General features: G+C 38.9%; 1 protein-coding gene across 2 annotated transcripts in view; it reads right to left on the reverse strand.

Moving 5' to 3' along the window:
* Positions 1–16,197, reverse strand: part of MAGI3 (membrane associated guanylate kinase, WW and PDZ domain containing 3) — a 252,719-nt gene that overhangs the window by 19,036 nt on the left and 217,486 nt on the right. For both annotated transcript variants that reach the window (XM_040231001.1, XM_040231000.1), the window contains exons 14-16: positions 11,812–12,004; positions 9,147–9,335; positions 3,586–3,771 (exon numbers count right to left, since the gene is read on the reverse strand). In XM_040231001.1, the coding sequence (XP_040086935.1) occupies positions 3,586–3,771; positions 9,147–9,335; positions 11,812–12,004 (568 nt within the window). The remainder of the gene's footprint in view (positions 1–3,585; positions 3,772–9,146; positions 9,336–11,811; positions 12,005–16,197) is intronic.

Below are 16,197 nucleotides of genomic sequence, written 5' to 3' on the forward strand. Positions count from 1 at the left end.
AAAACTGGACCGCTTACAAACTCCATGAATGGGATTTTATGGACAGAAGGGACACTTTCTATTTTTTCTTACCTTAAAAAGTAAGAGATTCTGAATGTTCCCATAGTTTAGTAAAACTTTCAGAGAATAATGGAATAAAGGTGTAATCACTGAAATGTGATTTTACATGTCAAACGTGATTGTATATTTTAAGAGGCTACACCTACATTTGAAATACACCTTAAAGCATGGATCTCCACCCTTCTAATTTTCCTAAATTTTGACTGGCATTACATAAGAAGTCTTAAGATTTCCCAGTACACAGGTTTAGAAGTATCTGGATTAGAATGTCAAAGTTAATCTTTTTTTTTTGCCACATGTTGGGGCTTGTGAGATCTTAGTTCCTGACCAGGCATTGAACACACACCCACAGCACTGAAAGTACAGAGTCCTAACCAATGCACTGCCAGGGGATTCCAGAATTAACTTTTAAAAGAGAAACGACTGAGTACTTTTGGACAACCTTTTAGAGGAAACACCATCAACAATAAAGGGTAATTTTGGAAAAAAAAAAAAAAATACTAATATCATTCAGCAGTAGAAAGACCACTTTTTTCTCTATCTCAAGGCTACTTGAAGTGTGATCTGTTAGCAATAAGATGTGCATTGATACTGAGAGTAAAGATTTTAAAAATTTTGTAACAAACAGAACAATTTTCTCATTTTAATTATTTACTTTTTATTATATTTTACAAAAATGCTTGTCTATGATGAACTGGGAAAAAACCACTGATGCTCCTATATGTGGTTTGAGAAATACTGATCTATACTACTGCTGATTCCACTACTTCTAGCAGTTTCTATCACTACTGCATGCCAAGCATGGTGATATAAATGCACCCACATACATCATAGTCAGAAGAACTCTGAAATGTCATTTCCTGTGGCACTGAGGCCTGCTTTTCTTTGTGGGTCACAGAACAAATTTAAGGCTAAAAAGCAGGCTATAGAGATCCTGGTAAAGAAACTAAGATAAATCTTACCAAACTCATGTTAACAATAAGCTTCATTCAAAAATTTTTATTGAGCACAAACTATGTGGCTAACACAGTTCTGGCTCTTGGGATTTAGCATGAACTATGATAAAATCTCTGGGTCTTCCCTGGTGGCCCAGCGGTAAAAGAATATGCCCAGTTTCAATCCCTGGGTTGGGAAGATCCCCTGGAGAGGGGACTGGCAGCCCATTCCAGTATTCTCGCCTGAAAAATCCCATGGACAGTGAAACCTGCGGGGCTATAATCCATAGCGTCACAAAGAACTGGACATGACGGCCGTAAGTCTGTATTCTGTCTGTGAGTCTCTCTGTGTTCTGTAAGACTTAGCAACTAAACCACCACCACCATGACAGAATTCCTCACAAGTCTTATGACTTTACATTCTAGTAGGGGAGATGACAATAAAGAAATAAACTCACAGTTCAATAACCTCAGGTAGAGATAAGTACAATGAAGAGAAGTAAAGCTGAGAAAGGGAAGAGAGGAAGCCTGGGGCAGACAAGGAGATGTTTATTTTAGATCCTGTGACTACAAGGGGAAAGCAGAGCAGTTACGAGCACACAGATTCTGGAGAGAATGCCTGATTTGGATACTTGTTCCGTCACTAGCTTTATGACGGCTCTAACAGCTCTGTGGCTCGCTCCCTCATCCATAGGAGAGGAAATTAATAGTGCCGACCTAGCATTAGTGTGAGGATTAAGAGTCAGCAGACATAACGCATTCAGGACAATACCTGCTACATAGTAAGTGTTTCCTAAACATTATTATTTCCACAGGCAGTGAGACTTAGGGGAGACCACAATGAGGAAGGAGGCCATGCAAAGACATGGTAAAATCATGACAGCTACAATTAGATGAGCACCTTAGGGTATTTATGCAGACATGTATATTTTCACCTTTAATCTTCACAGTGATCTTGAAATAGATATCATTATTCCCATTGCATCGAGGGAAAAAAAAGACTGAAGGTTAGAAATGTTAAGTGATGTGTTATGGCCTGCCAACTAGCTAATAGGTGTCAGTGAACTTTGTCAGTCAAAAGCCTTACTTCTACTGGGTGTATCTTGCTTCTACTAGGTATTAGCAAAGACCTGAAAAAATCCTTAATTTGCTCATTCATCCATTTACTCATTACTTCTTTCAAAAAAAATATTTACTCAGTGCCTAGCAAGTATCAGGGCTTCCCTGGCGGCTCAGCTGGTAAAGAATCCACCTGCAATGAGGGAGACGGCGAGTATCATAGTCCATTGGTAATATTTTCTTTGTCTTCAAAGAGCAGACCCTTTTATTTGGGATATAGTGATCTAAGAAGAACACTCAATGGACTGCAGAGATAAGGAATGCAGTGGGGAATGGGAAGCCCATGTGCAGGAGACCAGTGAGGCCCAGTTCAAGAGGATTGGGGGACTTCCCCTGACAGCCCAGTGGTTAAGACTGCACTTCCCCTGCAAGGGGTATGGGTTTGATCCCCGGCCAGGGAATTAAGATCCCACATGCCACACAGTTCAGCAAAAAGAAAAGAGGATTTAGGAAAAAGAGAGGATTTGGGAAGAACCGGGAGGAAAATTTAAAAGGCAGGCTGGGGGCAGAATCAAAAAATGCTTTCTGTGCAGAGAGTAGGGAAGCACTGGAGCTTCCACTAAGGAGGACTTCAGAGCAGCCAGGCAAACTCGTCCACAGAGAAATCCCCCTACAGAATCTCGGACAGAAGGGAGATTTATGTAACACCTTAGAGACAAATGGATGTTAGTGGTGCTGGAGGAAGGGAAAAGAAAGAAGAATCAAGAATTTAAAACCCTGAAAATTGATAGCTCAGAGGATCACTGCCAGCGGGGGGATGGAGTGGGGCATGAACACGCGTTACAATATAAGGAATTTCAACAGGAAAGACTGACTTCATACATTTGTTGCTTTTGGCCTCCTGTTAGTTTTTAGGAAAAATAATAGAAGGTAAGCATTATATAATGGTTACCTTGTACTTCATAAGCAAAGAACATGAACTGGTTGCTATTCCAAATGGTTCCTAATTACAAATCTTAATGATCAAAGGCAGCCTTATAGCAAGGCAAGACACTAAGTGCATCTTATGCCCTATTTACTGGCCATTCCTACATATTCCTGCTCCTGCATTTATAAAGCAGTTTCCAGAATGAAATTCTGCCTGCAAGGCAAGGCACACTATGACATGGGCCTGACATGAAAGGTTTGATATCAACAGTGACTTTCTTTGAACTCTTGAGAGGATTTTCTCTCACTCAGAGACTTAAGACATTATTTTAAGAAAATAAGATCTGAAAAGTATTAGCCATGTCTTTCACTCTGGGTGCTTGCTCCTCCAGCATGTAAATAAATGGCCACCACTCGGTAGCTGGATTATTTTTCTTGAGCTACTGACAACTTTATAATAAACTGTCTTTTAAATTCATTAAATGGAAAAGGCAAGAAGACGCCAGCACGTATAAATGGTTCTGTCACTGCAGGGGCTCTGGTACTTCTGCAGGCTCTATGTCCCTCAGATCAGTTTGGGGAGGCGGGTGTACCAGTTCCTTACCGTCTTCAGCAATGACCGTTAGCGTGACAGCAACACCAGCATCCTTGATCAGCTGAACAATGTTATCATGGGACAGCTCAACAATGGACTGCCCGTTCACTGCAGAGATATGATCTCCAACTTTCAGCTTCCCACAGCGATCAGCTGGACTTCCTTCTATGACTCGGCCAATTTTATGAGGAATAACTATGAAGAAAAAAATGTCCCAGGTTTTTCGCTTATTTAACATATCTCTTAGTATTGGATTTATCATCAGCATCAAAAATTCAACCTAATAACAAAGAAAATCCTTCCAAGATATATCAGAGAAACCACGAGTGGTCATCCTATCCAAATGCAACTTTCTTTATATTATCTTCCATTCTTTGTTGACATGCAGATACTCTTTACACAGCTGCGATCATGGCATATAAACCTCTTTGCTTTTCCCCACTTACCAGAAACCTTTTCCAATTTATATTGTCATCCTAAGAATCCCATTTAAAGGCTACTGACCTCAGTGATATTTATGAAAATATCTCATGTTTCTTGTTTGTCATTGGCTGTTTAGGTTGCAACATGCTTTGGGGTATTTTAGAAACTGCTATAATGAGATCATTTTCGGTTCAGCTGAAGGGGCATTTACTCCCACAAGAAATCTGGTAAATAAATGCAGTTCAAAATCAAGTTCAGGTCTCAGAATGGTCAGAAATCCAGTTACAGTGAAAAGACTGATCATTAAAATGAATCATACTTACTTCTAGAAAAAAATTTATTCCTCTTATTTGTGCCTCTAGATTTTTTTTTTAAATTAGAAAAGCTGAGTGGAATTAGAACATTAAGTGTTTAACATTAAGATTATTTGGCTTATGGTTAAAATCCTACCCTGAAAGCACAACGCTGCTCTAAGACATTTGGAAAGACTCTCTGTGCGGTTCTATTATATCTCTAGTTTAATGCTGAAGGCTTTCCGAGAGTAACTATTAAGACTCTTCACTGTTATTATGCCTTAAAATGAGTTCTCAGACATTCAGGAAATCTTGTGAAAATATCTTTCACCATTTAATAAGGGGCATTCATATTAAGAAACCAGTGTTCCTTCTATGCTCTCTAGAATTTTTTTGCCTACATTTATCTGGCACTTGGGCTCCTGCTAAATGTGGATTATCATCAATAAGGATAATTTACTATTTTTAAACGGCACTGTGATTATGTTTAATTTCTATAGTAAAATGGGCTCCTTACTAGTATTTCTGAATTATATCTAGGTATACGTTAGGGCCATTTTAATAGAATTTCATTTGGACTGGAAGTTATTCTTGGCCATGATTTATGCCCCATGGACAGTAAGTGCCATTCCTTGGCTCTTCTAGGATTATGCAGTGGGAGATTTTATCTTAAAAAAGAGGAAGTCAACGTGGAAGCAAGTGCCTTTAGCTCTGAATTATATCAAGCACTTACACCATTTTCCTCATTGTTGGTGTGCTTAGTCGCTCAGTCATGTCTGACTCTTTGCGACCCCATCTGTAGCCCTCCAGGCTCTTCTTGTCTGTGGAAGTTTTCAGGCAAGGACACTGGAGAGGACTGCCATTTTCCTCCTTCAGGGTATCTTCCTGACCCAGGGATCGAAACTGCATCTCTTGTGTCTCCTGCATTGGCAGGGAGATTCTTTACCGCTAGCACCACGGACTTGGGTTGATCCCTGGGTTGAGAAGATCCCCTGGAGGAGGGCATGGCAACCCACTCTAGCAGTCTTGCCTGGAGAATCCAATTGACAGAGGAGCCTGGAGGGCTACAGTCCGTGGGGTCTCAAAGAGTTGGACACGACTGAGCAACTAAGCACAGCACAGCACCATGGGCTGTATCCTGTGCCAGGCGATGTGAGCTGACGCCCAGCTGGGACAGCAGGCAGCACATCAGAAATGCATGCAGAATCACACAGGGGCCTGGCGGTGGCCCTCTAAATTAATACTGCAGTAACTCTCCTTCTTAGGAGAGATTTTACCTGTAAACAATGTTCATTCCAGATCCCCTAAAAAGAAAATCATTCAACTCCCTGGCACACTGAAAGGGGTTTGTTCAGACTTGGGAAAGCATAAAGAAAAACCTCTGATGCCTCAGTTGTTCCTTTCTCATTATGTGAGTAATGTGGTCAAAAGGAAATTGGCAAATCTTGGTACAGAACTTCCTGAAGGGTTAGTCATAGAGGTGAGGAGAGATAAAAGTAGTCAGATTGTTATTGTCTTGGCATTTATAGCAGCACCACCAAAAGAGTTAAAGATAAACAGACCAGTAGAAAGACAACTTCTGAACATTCTTTGAATAGATTGGGAAGTTTTCAACATAACTGCTTAGAGTACTTACCAGGTGGCACTAGTGGTAAAGAACCCGCCTACCAGTGCAGGAGACATAAGAGATGTGGGTTCAATCCCTGGGTCAGGAAGATCCCCTGGAGAAGGAAATGGCAACCCACTCCAGTACTCCTGCCTGGAGAATCCCATGGACAGAGAAGTCTGGTGGGCTGCAGTCCATAGGATCGTAAAGAGTCAGACACGACTGAAGCAACGTAGTATGCACACACGCTTAGAGTACACATGGCTGAGGAAAAGTCTGAAGTCCTGCCTTACTGTTGGTACACAAAGTCTATAGGTATCTGCATGAAGTCAGTTTCTCCATCTTCATTCATCTTTGGCCTAAATCTGTCTCACAGGCTGGCTTGTCCAGCTGCTGAGATGACTTTGGTGCTCTTAAAATATTATTTTTCAGGAAAAGAAAGGACAATAGCTGAAAATGTCCCCTTCTAAAAGAAATCCTTTGCAACCAGAACTGAAAAGTATGAAAAGTGGAATGCTAAGACCTCTGAAGTGCTAGCCATGCAAAAACTAGTCAGGTCCTTTCCATCTCCAACAGAGGTGTCTGCTGAGTACTCCACTCATGCAGCCCTACACAAACTGGTCCAGGACAACAAGGATGCTGGGCCTGGATCCCTGACCTTTGAAGAAGTCAACGGTACAGAATTTTATAACTGGTATTAGAGATGCTAGTGGGAACTCCTCCTGTGACAAATGTCAGCAGAAAATACATTTCAGCAGCAGCAGCAGGAAAAAAAAAAAAACCAACAACCTACGCTGTGCAGAATACCAAGCTGTACCAAGGCAAGATCCATAAAGAAGGATCTATTCTGATGGACAGGTTTCTGGCCTTTTCACCTGTGCTAACTCTTTTTTTAAAACCAATCTTTCACTGTTATGCAGTGAACTGCATACTGCAACTGCTTGGTCTCTGTGAGGGAAAGCTCCTCATGTAATCTCACCCCAGGATCCTTCTAGCTATGAGATAAATGGAGTTCCAAGAAGAATGTTTGCACGGCTGAGAATTTTGTGAGATTGTTAACTAGCACGTCAGCAAAATTAAGAATTCTGGTTTTGCATCATGACTGAAAATCTCAAGTACTTTATATAAAATTCATTTGACAACCTAAGCCTAATTTACCATTCAGGCTGATAATTAATGAGCTGCAAACACTCATTTCCTGCCACGCATTAGCTGTTACCTCAATCTTACATGTTAATTGGGCTTTCTTTCCCATCTCATTACTCAAATATTGATAAACCTTTAAACGTTTCTTTAGAGGAAAAAAAAGGTCAACAGGCAGTGACAGTTGCAATGACAGTGGCAGAAACTACAACAAGTAACAGCAGCCAACCTTTATTGAAGGTCCAGGCAAAGGGCTTCATACGCATGATCTCTTAATCCTCACAAACATACGAGACAGGAAGTGTTAACATCCTCATTTCACAGGGGAAGCTGGAGCACTTGGAGGGTAAGTAATGTGCCCAAGATCAGACAGCTATTAAAAGACATAAGTGGGTCTAGAAGCCATGTTTGTCTGATTACAAAGCCCAGCACTTAAAGACACTATGTTATACAGAGACCCAGCATCTATGCTATGTAAAACCATCAAGATCGTAAAAAGAAATTTAAACAAAGAAGTATAAAAAGATTTTAATTTTAAATACAAACTAAATAAATATAATTACACAAATAAGATGACATATTTAAAACAGATAATGTATTAAAGTATAACATAAATTTCAAATATAAAAATAGGTTAAACTATTTAAGTGATATATTTTACTGAATTCTTCTGTATCTCCTAGTTTTATGGTGAACACTAGACTCTCCTAATATTTGTAGTGCTAGAGGAAGAATATGCTCAATATGGAAAGTGGTTAGCATCTATCACGCTGAGTAATAATCTTTCACTATTTTTGTTAATCTGCATGCCCAGGATTATTGCATGGTATTTGAATCAGAATATGATTATCTAAAATGGTCATTTGTTTTTCTAGATACCGATTTCCAATGACATAACATAAAATCCACCTAACAGCTGCTTTCTCTCATTTTTCTGACACAGGCCACATAATCATCCTCACAGCATCAGTAACAGTTCCAGTTCCAAGCATTACCATAGCAACGGCTTTTGGAAAATGGAAACTAGTATCAGTGAGCAGTGACCTGAGACCATAGTAATAATTCATCCATGTCATAGAATCTTCTTCCTTTACACACTTGCATTGATTTTAGCAAGATTTTTGCAAATTGGTTTGGCTCACTACACTTTCCTGAAAGTGTTTTTTCATTTCTCACTAAGGTTTTAGTGACCATTTAGTCTAAAAGGATCTCGCTACTCAAGATAAAATCAAATCCCCTGGCAAAGCTAAGAGTGCATTTCCATGCGGTCAAAGATCTTTATCACTTGACTTGGAAAAATGAAGCTACCAGACAAGCGTGACACATAAATATTAGTTTGCCGGTTCTCATCTGATATTCATTTGCATTTTATATTTAAAGATGATTATTACTTAGAAACATAAAGATACAGCAAATATTAATTTGCTGATTCATAACAGCCCTGGACATAGAAGATGTGATTCTTCCTTTGTTGAAGAAATTAATATACATATTAAATTAATATACATATTCATCCTTCTCAGATGACATTCTACTAAACTAGGTTCAGGATATTTCAAGGTCTTGACAGAACTTTTACCTTTTGACGAAACATATAAGGTAAGAGTGCCTCTTATCATTTAAGGTCAATTTATAGCTGCAATAAGGCAATTATGATTAAATAACATGAAAGGACTATTTGAGACACATCTGGGTCAAGATTTTTCTATTTTGCTTCTTCTCAATTGCTTCTAGCATTTCATTTATTTCTGTATTTCTCCTAATCTGGGGGAAAAAAAAAACCCTATGCCCCCATAATTAAAAAAAAAAATTCAGCATTGTCCTTTCACTACATCAATTAGATCACATCCCTGATAATACTGTCACAATATAAGGTGGATGCAAACTGAGCTACTAAGATTTATTTTATAGACTCTGAGATAGATAAACAAACCTGAAGCCTGGAAGACTGATTCAAACTACCTAATTTAAAAATAAATAAAATATTCAGCATTTTTTAAAAAATGGCAATTTATACATGATTCCTAGCTAGTTTCACAAACCCCAGTGGGTGACTCAGAAAACTGGAATTAGAGGCAGGGACACCAGGACACAGGGGCCCTTACCTCCTGGAGGTGGCTTGCTCTTGGAAGTGAGAATGACAAATCCAAATCCTTCATTTTCTTTTCGTTGCAAGACAACATCGTAGGGCTCCTGGGGAGCAGGCCTGGCCAGGACCTCTGCTCGGTTCAAGCGGGGAGATCCATTCTGTGCTGAAAGGAAGGCTTGGGAGCTGTCATCCTCAGGCTGTTTCTCTGTAATAAACAAGATCAATTTTGATATTTCTGGAACATCATAACTTTTGATAACTAAAGTGTTTTGTGCTAAGCTCTTCATAAGAATACTGAGTTTCTAACATAAAGAAAAGCAGTGCCTCTGCCCAAGTGCTCTGGACACCATCTGAGTGCAGAGGTAGGCAGCAGTCCATCCAGTGGACTTCTTGAATGCTCATTAAATACATAGTTGGAAAACTACAAAATGTTATCTCACTCTAAGGGAAGTTTTTCAAAGCTTCTGTGAAATTTGATGGTAAAAAAAATTCTTCTTGAAATTATTTTAATTCCAACAAGGTTTTGAACCTGGACAAGCAATTTTTTAAAAAGTTGATAATGAATAACAACATAGTAAACTTCCTCTTAAAATGAACTTTAAATATAATTTAGTGGGACTTCCCTGGCAGTCCTCCAGTATTCTTGCCTGGAAAACTGCCTGGACAGAGGAGCCTGGTTGGCTACAGTCCATGGGGTCACAAAGAGATGGACACAACTGAGCACCGCCTCCCCCCGCCCGCCCCCCCCCCCCCCACACACACTGAATCCTGGCGGTCCAGTGGTTAAGACTCCACACTTCCAATGCAGGGGACCTGGGTTCACTCCCTGATAGATGTCTAGATCCTACATGCCACAACTAAGATTCAGTGCAGCTAAATAAATAAACATTAATAGAAATATATAATTTAGTGCAGTGACTGACACTCCTGATGTCTGGGAGGTCATTGCATCAGGACAGAGATACTTCCTATTACAGCTTGAGAACAGTTTGCCACCTACATAGATTTATCTTTTACAATGTGTTTTACAACTGCAGTTTTCTGATGGGTAATACAAGATGAGTTAACCATTAGCAGTTCTCAGGCATATACCAAGCTGTCCACATGAATGGCAAACTCTGCTAGACAAAGATCAGGTCACATGGAATTCCTAGCAAATGGGCAGTTAACCTACACCCTTTTCTTCTATTTAAGAATAACATCAGAATTTGAGAAAGAATGACAAAAGTTAGTCATAACTGATTTTTTAAAAAAGGGCAAATTTTGTGCCATAATTTGATACAAAGCATCATAAACAACCACCACAACATGCTATTATTGATGAACACGCATTTATAAGGTCTCTCTGTATCAAAATCTATGGGACTCTGAGGATGTGTTTCTAAACCTCAACAAAAGTGTCAACAACTTCCAATAATTACCAACAAAAAAAAAGGTTCTTTTTGATATAATGCATGGTTAGAATGAATTAGCTAAAATGTCTCCAGTAATATCAAACTACTATGAAACGTCTTTATGATGCTTTTCAGGAGGGAGCTAATCTCTATTTGTACAGCATCGCATTGTTTACTCTGCGTAGTTATGTTCTGACATCAGACAAACCAAATGGAAGCAACACAGCATTAGAATCTGTATGCATCTCAGAATGCCTGATATTTATGAAGGGAGGTGGGCTTTTACTTCAGATGCTACAATCAAAAACACAGGGCCTCATTTTTAAGAGTAACGTAAATATTCATCAAGTCCCACATTTTTTGAATGTCCACTCTGTGCCATGCGGTCATTCTTCTAGGTACTGGTACACAGCATAGAATTAAATGGATGAAAATTCCAACCTTCATGAAGCTTACATTCTTGTGGTGCTACAGGGCTGTCTTTAAAACATTTTTAAGTGACAAGAATTCACTTTTTAAAATTTCTACATAATATTCACAGAGCTACTAACATAAAAACACAGGAGATTATCATCTCTTAATGTAATCGTTTAGACCTCAGACTTTGTAATTAAATTATCTGTTTCAATCCTGGTCCTACTACCTACCAGCTATGTGTTTCTCAACCTTTCTGTGAGTAACTAGAATAATGACACTGTTTACCATCATAGTGTTGTACAGAGTAAGTAAAAGAATCCATGTCTGAGACTCAATAAATGTCATACTAAAACTTCTGAAGTAGAAACATTTTGTCCTCTGAATATTTAGAATTTCATCAGGATCTAAAATTGTTTGATATTCAGTTAATGGGATCTCTTAGTATGACTAAACAACTTTGTATTTGTTCTTCAGAAAACAGATTTAACCTGATATTCTGACTACAATATCACACTGGCAAAATTCATTGATATACTAATATAATCTTAATGTAGAGACCCAAAATTTATTTCTCTTTTTTGATAGTAGTAGCACTATTTATGAATCCTTTCAACCTTACATGGCCTTCCACATGCAAGGATCACACCAAATAAGTTATCTCATACACTATTTTTGTTGTCATTGTTTTAGGTAAGAAGTGGATTTAATCAAAGAAACATTTCACAGACACAGTGTGGGCCATTGCAGAGGGCTAGCGCAGCCTCTCATACACTATTAAACATAATAAAATAATCTGAAAAAAAAAAGGTGGACTAAATCTCGTTTTTCTTTTTTAACTTATCAGAGCAAGAACAGGTTCACTTCACATACCACCGTAGAAGATCTTCCTTCTGACAGTTAATAACACGTGGCCATTTCGAGCAGCGGCTGTCATTAGGTCTAGGACTTGTTTGTGTGATTTCCCTTTAACAGGGATTCCATCAATGCACATCAGCTCATCAGCTGCACGGAGCCGACCATCTTTCTCAGCTGCGCCCAGAGGAATGATGGCTCCAATGTATATCTGATAAGATATAAAGTGTGGGTTGCTCTATATGGTCTACTAAGACTTACTAAAATTCTTAACTACTAAGTCAAGGGCTTTCTGACTCAAAACTCAAAACTATGCATACCAACACATTTTTGCAGTTCAAACTGAAAACAGTCATAGAAATTGACTGGTCTCCAAAATGGCACTTCAAATAACCACACCATGTAATCTCTTCTGGATTCTTTGGGTTGGGCACAAGGGAGACAGGAAATACAAAGAAATTCAATAACTTAGAAAGTACCACTATCACTTCCATCACTACAACAGAGCGAAAACAGTAAACTCAGAAAATGCAATTCTGTGGAGTAGCTACTAAAAGTAAAGTCCACTGAATGTCATGGTGAAAGTTTTCTTTTTTTTTTTTGGATACTGTTCATAGCAACTGGGATAATTCTTACAATACTCCCACTACATAAGGCTATCGGTTCAAGTTTAGTATATACAGAAGAGAAATATTTCTTGTTCCTAATTCTAAAGCAGTAAAAGGGAACAGAGTGACCTAAGATTCACTTGCAACTAGGTGAACAAATCTTGCTCATTTTCTTTGCCAGCAATTAAAATCCTATAATTGGTATTCCTAAGTATTTGGACTAGGTCCAGAGCTGTTATAACCTGACATTTAAGAGAAGATAAAGTGTAAACATTTCCTCTAAGATCAGGAGCAAGACAAAAATGCCCACTCTCAATACTTTTATCCAACATAGTTTTGGAAGTCTTAGCTATAGCAATCAGATGAGAAAAAAAAAATAAAAGGACTACAAATCAGTAAGAAAGAAGTAAAACTCACTGTTTGCAGATGATGTGACTATATGTGGAAAATCCTAAAGACATCACCAGAAAATTCCTAGAGTTCTTCAATGATTTTGCTAAAGTTGCAGGATACAAAAAAATCTACAGAAATCTGTTGTATTTCTATACACTAAATTAAGGAAATAATCCTATTTACCACTGCATCAAAAAGAATAAAATACCCAGAAATAAACCTACTTAACAAGGTAAAAGACCTGTACTTGGAAAACTATAAGTCACTAATGAAAGAAATAAAAGATTACACATTCAGCTGGAAAGATATATCATGTTATTGGGCCAGAAGAATTAACATTGGTAAAATGACCATTTACCCAAGGCAATCTACAGATTCAATGCAATCCCTATCAAACTGTCAAGGGATTTTTCACAGAACTAGAACAAAAAAAAATGTAAAATTTGTATGGAAACAGAAAAAAACACAAATAGCCAAAACAATCTTGAGAAAGAAGAAGAGAGCTGGAGGAATTGCTTTCTTGACTTCAGACTATAATACATAGCTACGGTAATCAAAACAATATGGTACTGGTACAAAAAGGAATATATAAATCAATGCAACAGAATAGAGAGCACAGAAATAAACCCACACACTTATGGTCAATTAATCTACAACACAGGAGGCAAGAACATACAATGGAGAAAAGACAGCCTCTTCAATAAGTGGTGCTGGGACAACTGGATAGTTACATAAAAAGAATGAAGGTTAGAACATTCTCTAACACCATATACAAAAATAAATTCAAAATGGATTAAAGATCTAATTTTAGGACCAGATACTATAAAACTTTCTAGAGGAAAACATAGGCAGAACACTCTGACATGAATTGTAGCAACATATTTTTGGATCTGTCTCCTAGAGTAATGACAATAAAGACAAAAATAAATGGGACATAAATAAACTTAAAAGCCTTTTATGGCAAATGAACCATAAACAAAATAAAGACAACTCTCAGAATGGGAGAAAATGTTTGGAAACAAAGCAACTGAAAAGCGTTTAATCTCCAAAATATATAAACAGCTCATGCAGCTTAATTAAAAAAATATATATATCAAAAAATGGGTAGAAGATCTAAATAGACATTTCTCCAAAGAAGACATACAGATGGACAAGAGGCATATGAAAAGATGCTCAACATCACTTATTATTAGAGAGATGCAAATCAAAACTACAATGAGGTATCACCTCACACTGGTCCAAATGGCCATTATCAAAAAATCTACAAACAATAAATGCTGAAGAGGATGTGGAGAAAAGGGACCCCACCCCTCACTGTTGGTGGGAATGCAAATTGGTACAGCCACTATGGAGAACAGTATGGAAGTTCCTTAAAAAATTAAAAACAGAGCTCTCATTTGATCCAGCAATCCCACTCCTGGGCATAAACCTGAAAAAAAAACAAACCCCACAACTCAAAAAGACCCAATGAATTCACCCCAATGAATACTGTATCACTATTTACAACAGCCAGGACAAGGAAGCAACCTAAATGTCTTGTCGACAGACAAATGCATAAAGAAGGTGTGGTAAATGTATACACTGGAATATTACTCAGCCACAAAAAGAGAAACAATGCCATCTGCAGCAACGTGAATGGACCTGAAGACTGTCATCCTGAATGCAGTCAGTCAGACAGAGAAGGACTAATACCACACAACACTGCTTATGTGCGGAGTGGAAAGAAAATAGTGCAAATGAACTTACTGACAAGACAGCAATGTGTGCATGTATGTTCAGTCCTGTGATTGTATCGGACCCTTTGAAACCCCACAGACCATAGCCCACCAGGCTGCTCTGTCCATGGGATTTTCCTGGTAAGAATACTGGAGTGGGTTGCCATGCCTTCCTCTAGAGGATCTTCCCGACCCAAGAATTGAACCTGTGTCTCCTGCACTGCGAGCAGATTTTTTACTGCTGAGCCATCAGGGAAGCCCACAGAACAGAAAGAGAGCCAACGATATAGAAAATAAACATATTGTTACTGGGGGAAAGGGGAAGAGGATAAATTGAGAAATTGGGATTGACATATACACACTACTATAGGGAACTCTACTCAACACTCTGCAATGACCGATATGGTAAAATAATTTTTAAAAGAGTAGGCTTTAGAAAAGGCAGAGGAACCAGAGATCAAATTGCCAACATCCACTGGATCATCAAAAAAGCAAGAGAGTTCCAGAAAAATATCTATTTCTGCTTTATTGACTATGCCAAAGCCTTTGACTGTGTGGATGACAATAAACTGTGGAAAACTCTGAGAGAGATGGGAATACCAGACCACCTGACCTGCCTCTTGAGAAACCTGTATGCAGGTCAGGAAGCAACAGTTAGAACTGGACATGGAACAACAGACTGGTTCCAAATAAGAAAAGGAGTATGTCAAGGCTGTATATTGTCATCCTGCTTATTTAACTTGTATGCAGAGTACATCATGAGAAATGCTAGACTGGAAGAAACACAAGCTGGAATCAAGATTGCTGGGAGAAATATCAATAACCTCAGATATGCAGATGACACCGCCCTTATGGCAGAAAGTGAAGAGGAACTAAAAAGCCTCTTGATGAAAGCGAAAGAGGAGAGTGAAAAAGTTGGCTTAAAGCTCAACATTCAGAAAACGAAGACCATGGCATCTGGTCCCATCACTTCATGGGAAACAGATGGGGAAACAGTGGAAACAGTGTCAGACTTAATGTTTTGGGGTTCCACAATCACTGCAGATGGTGACTGCAGCGATGAAACTAAAAGATGCTTACTCCTTGGAAGGAAAATTATGACCAACTCCTTGGAAGGAAAATTATGACCAACCTAGACAGCATATTCAAAAGCAGAGACATTACTTTGCCAACAGAGGTCCATCTAGTCAAGGATTCGGTTTTTCCAGTAGCCATGTATGGATGTGAGAGTTGGACCGAAGAAAGCTGAGCACCGAAGAATTGATGCTTTTGAACTGTGGTGTTGGAGAAGACTCTTGAGAGTCCCTTGGACTGCAAGGAGATCCAACCAGTCCATTCTGAAGGAGATCAGCCCTGGGTGTTCTTTGGAAGGAATGATACTAAAGCTGAAACTCCAGTACTTTGGCCACCTCATGCGAAGAGTTGACTCATTGGAAAAGACTCTGATGCTGGGAGGGATTGGGGTCAGGAGGAGAAGGGGACAATAGAGGATGAGATGGCTGGATGGCATCACCAACTCGATGGACATGAGTCTGAGTGAACTCCGGGAGATGGTGATGGACAGGGAGGCGTGGCGTGCTGCAATTCATGGGGTCGCAAATAGTTGGACACGACTGAGCGACTGAACTGAATTGTACTGAGAGTTGTGTGTGCGCGCGCACGTGCATGTGCATATATAAAACTGATTC

This window comes from Oryx dammah, unplaced genomic scaffold (assembly GCF_014754425.2).
Source record: "Oryx dammah isolate SB20612 unplaced genomic scaffold, SCBI_Odam_1.1 HiC_scaffold_28, whole genome shotgun sequence".
NCBI lineage: Eukaryota > Metazoa > Chordata > Mammalia > Artiodactyla > Bovidae > Oryx > Oryx dammah.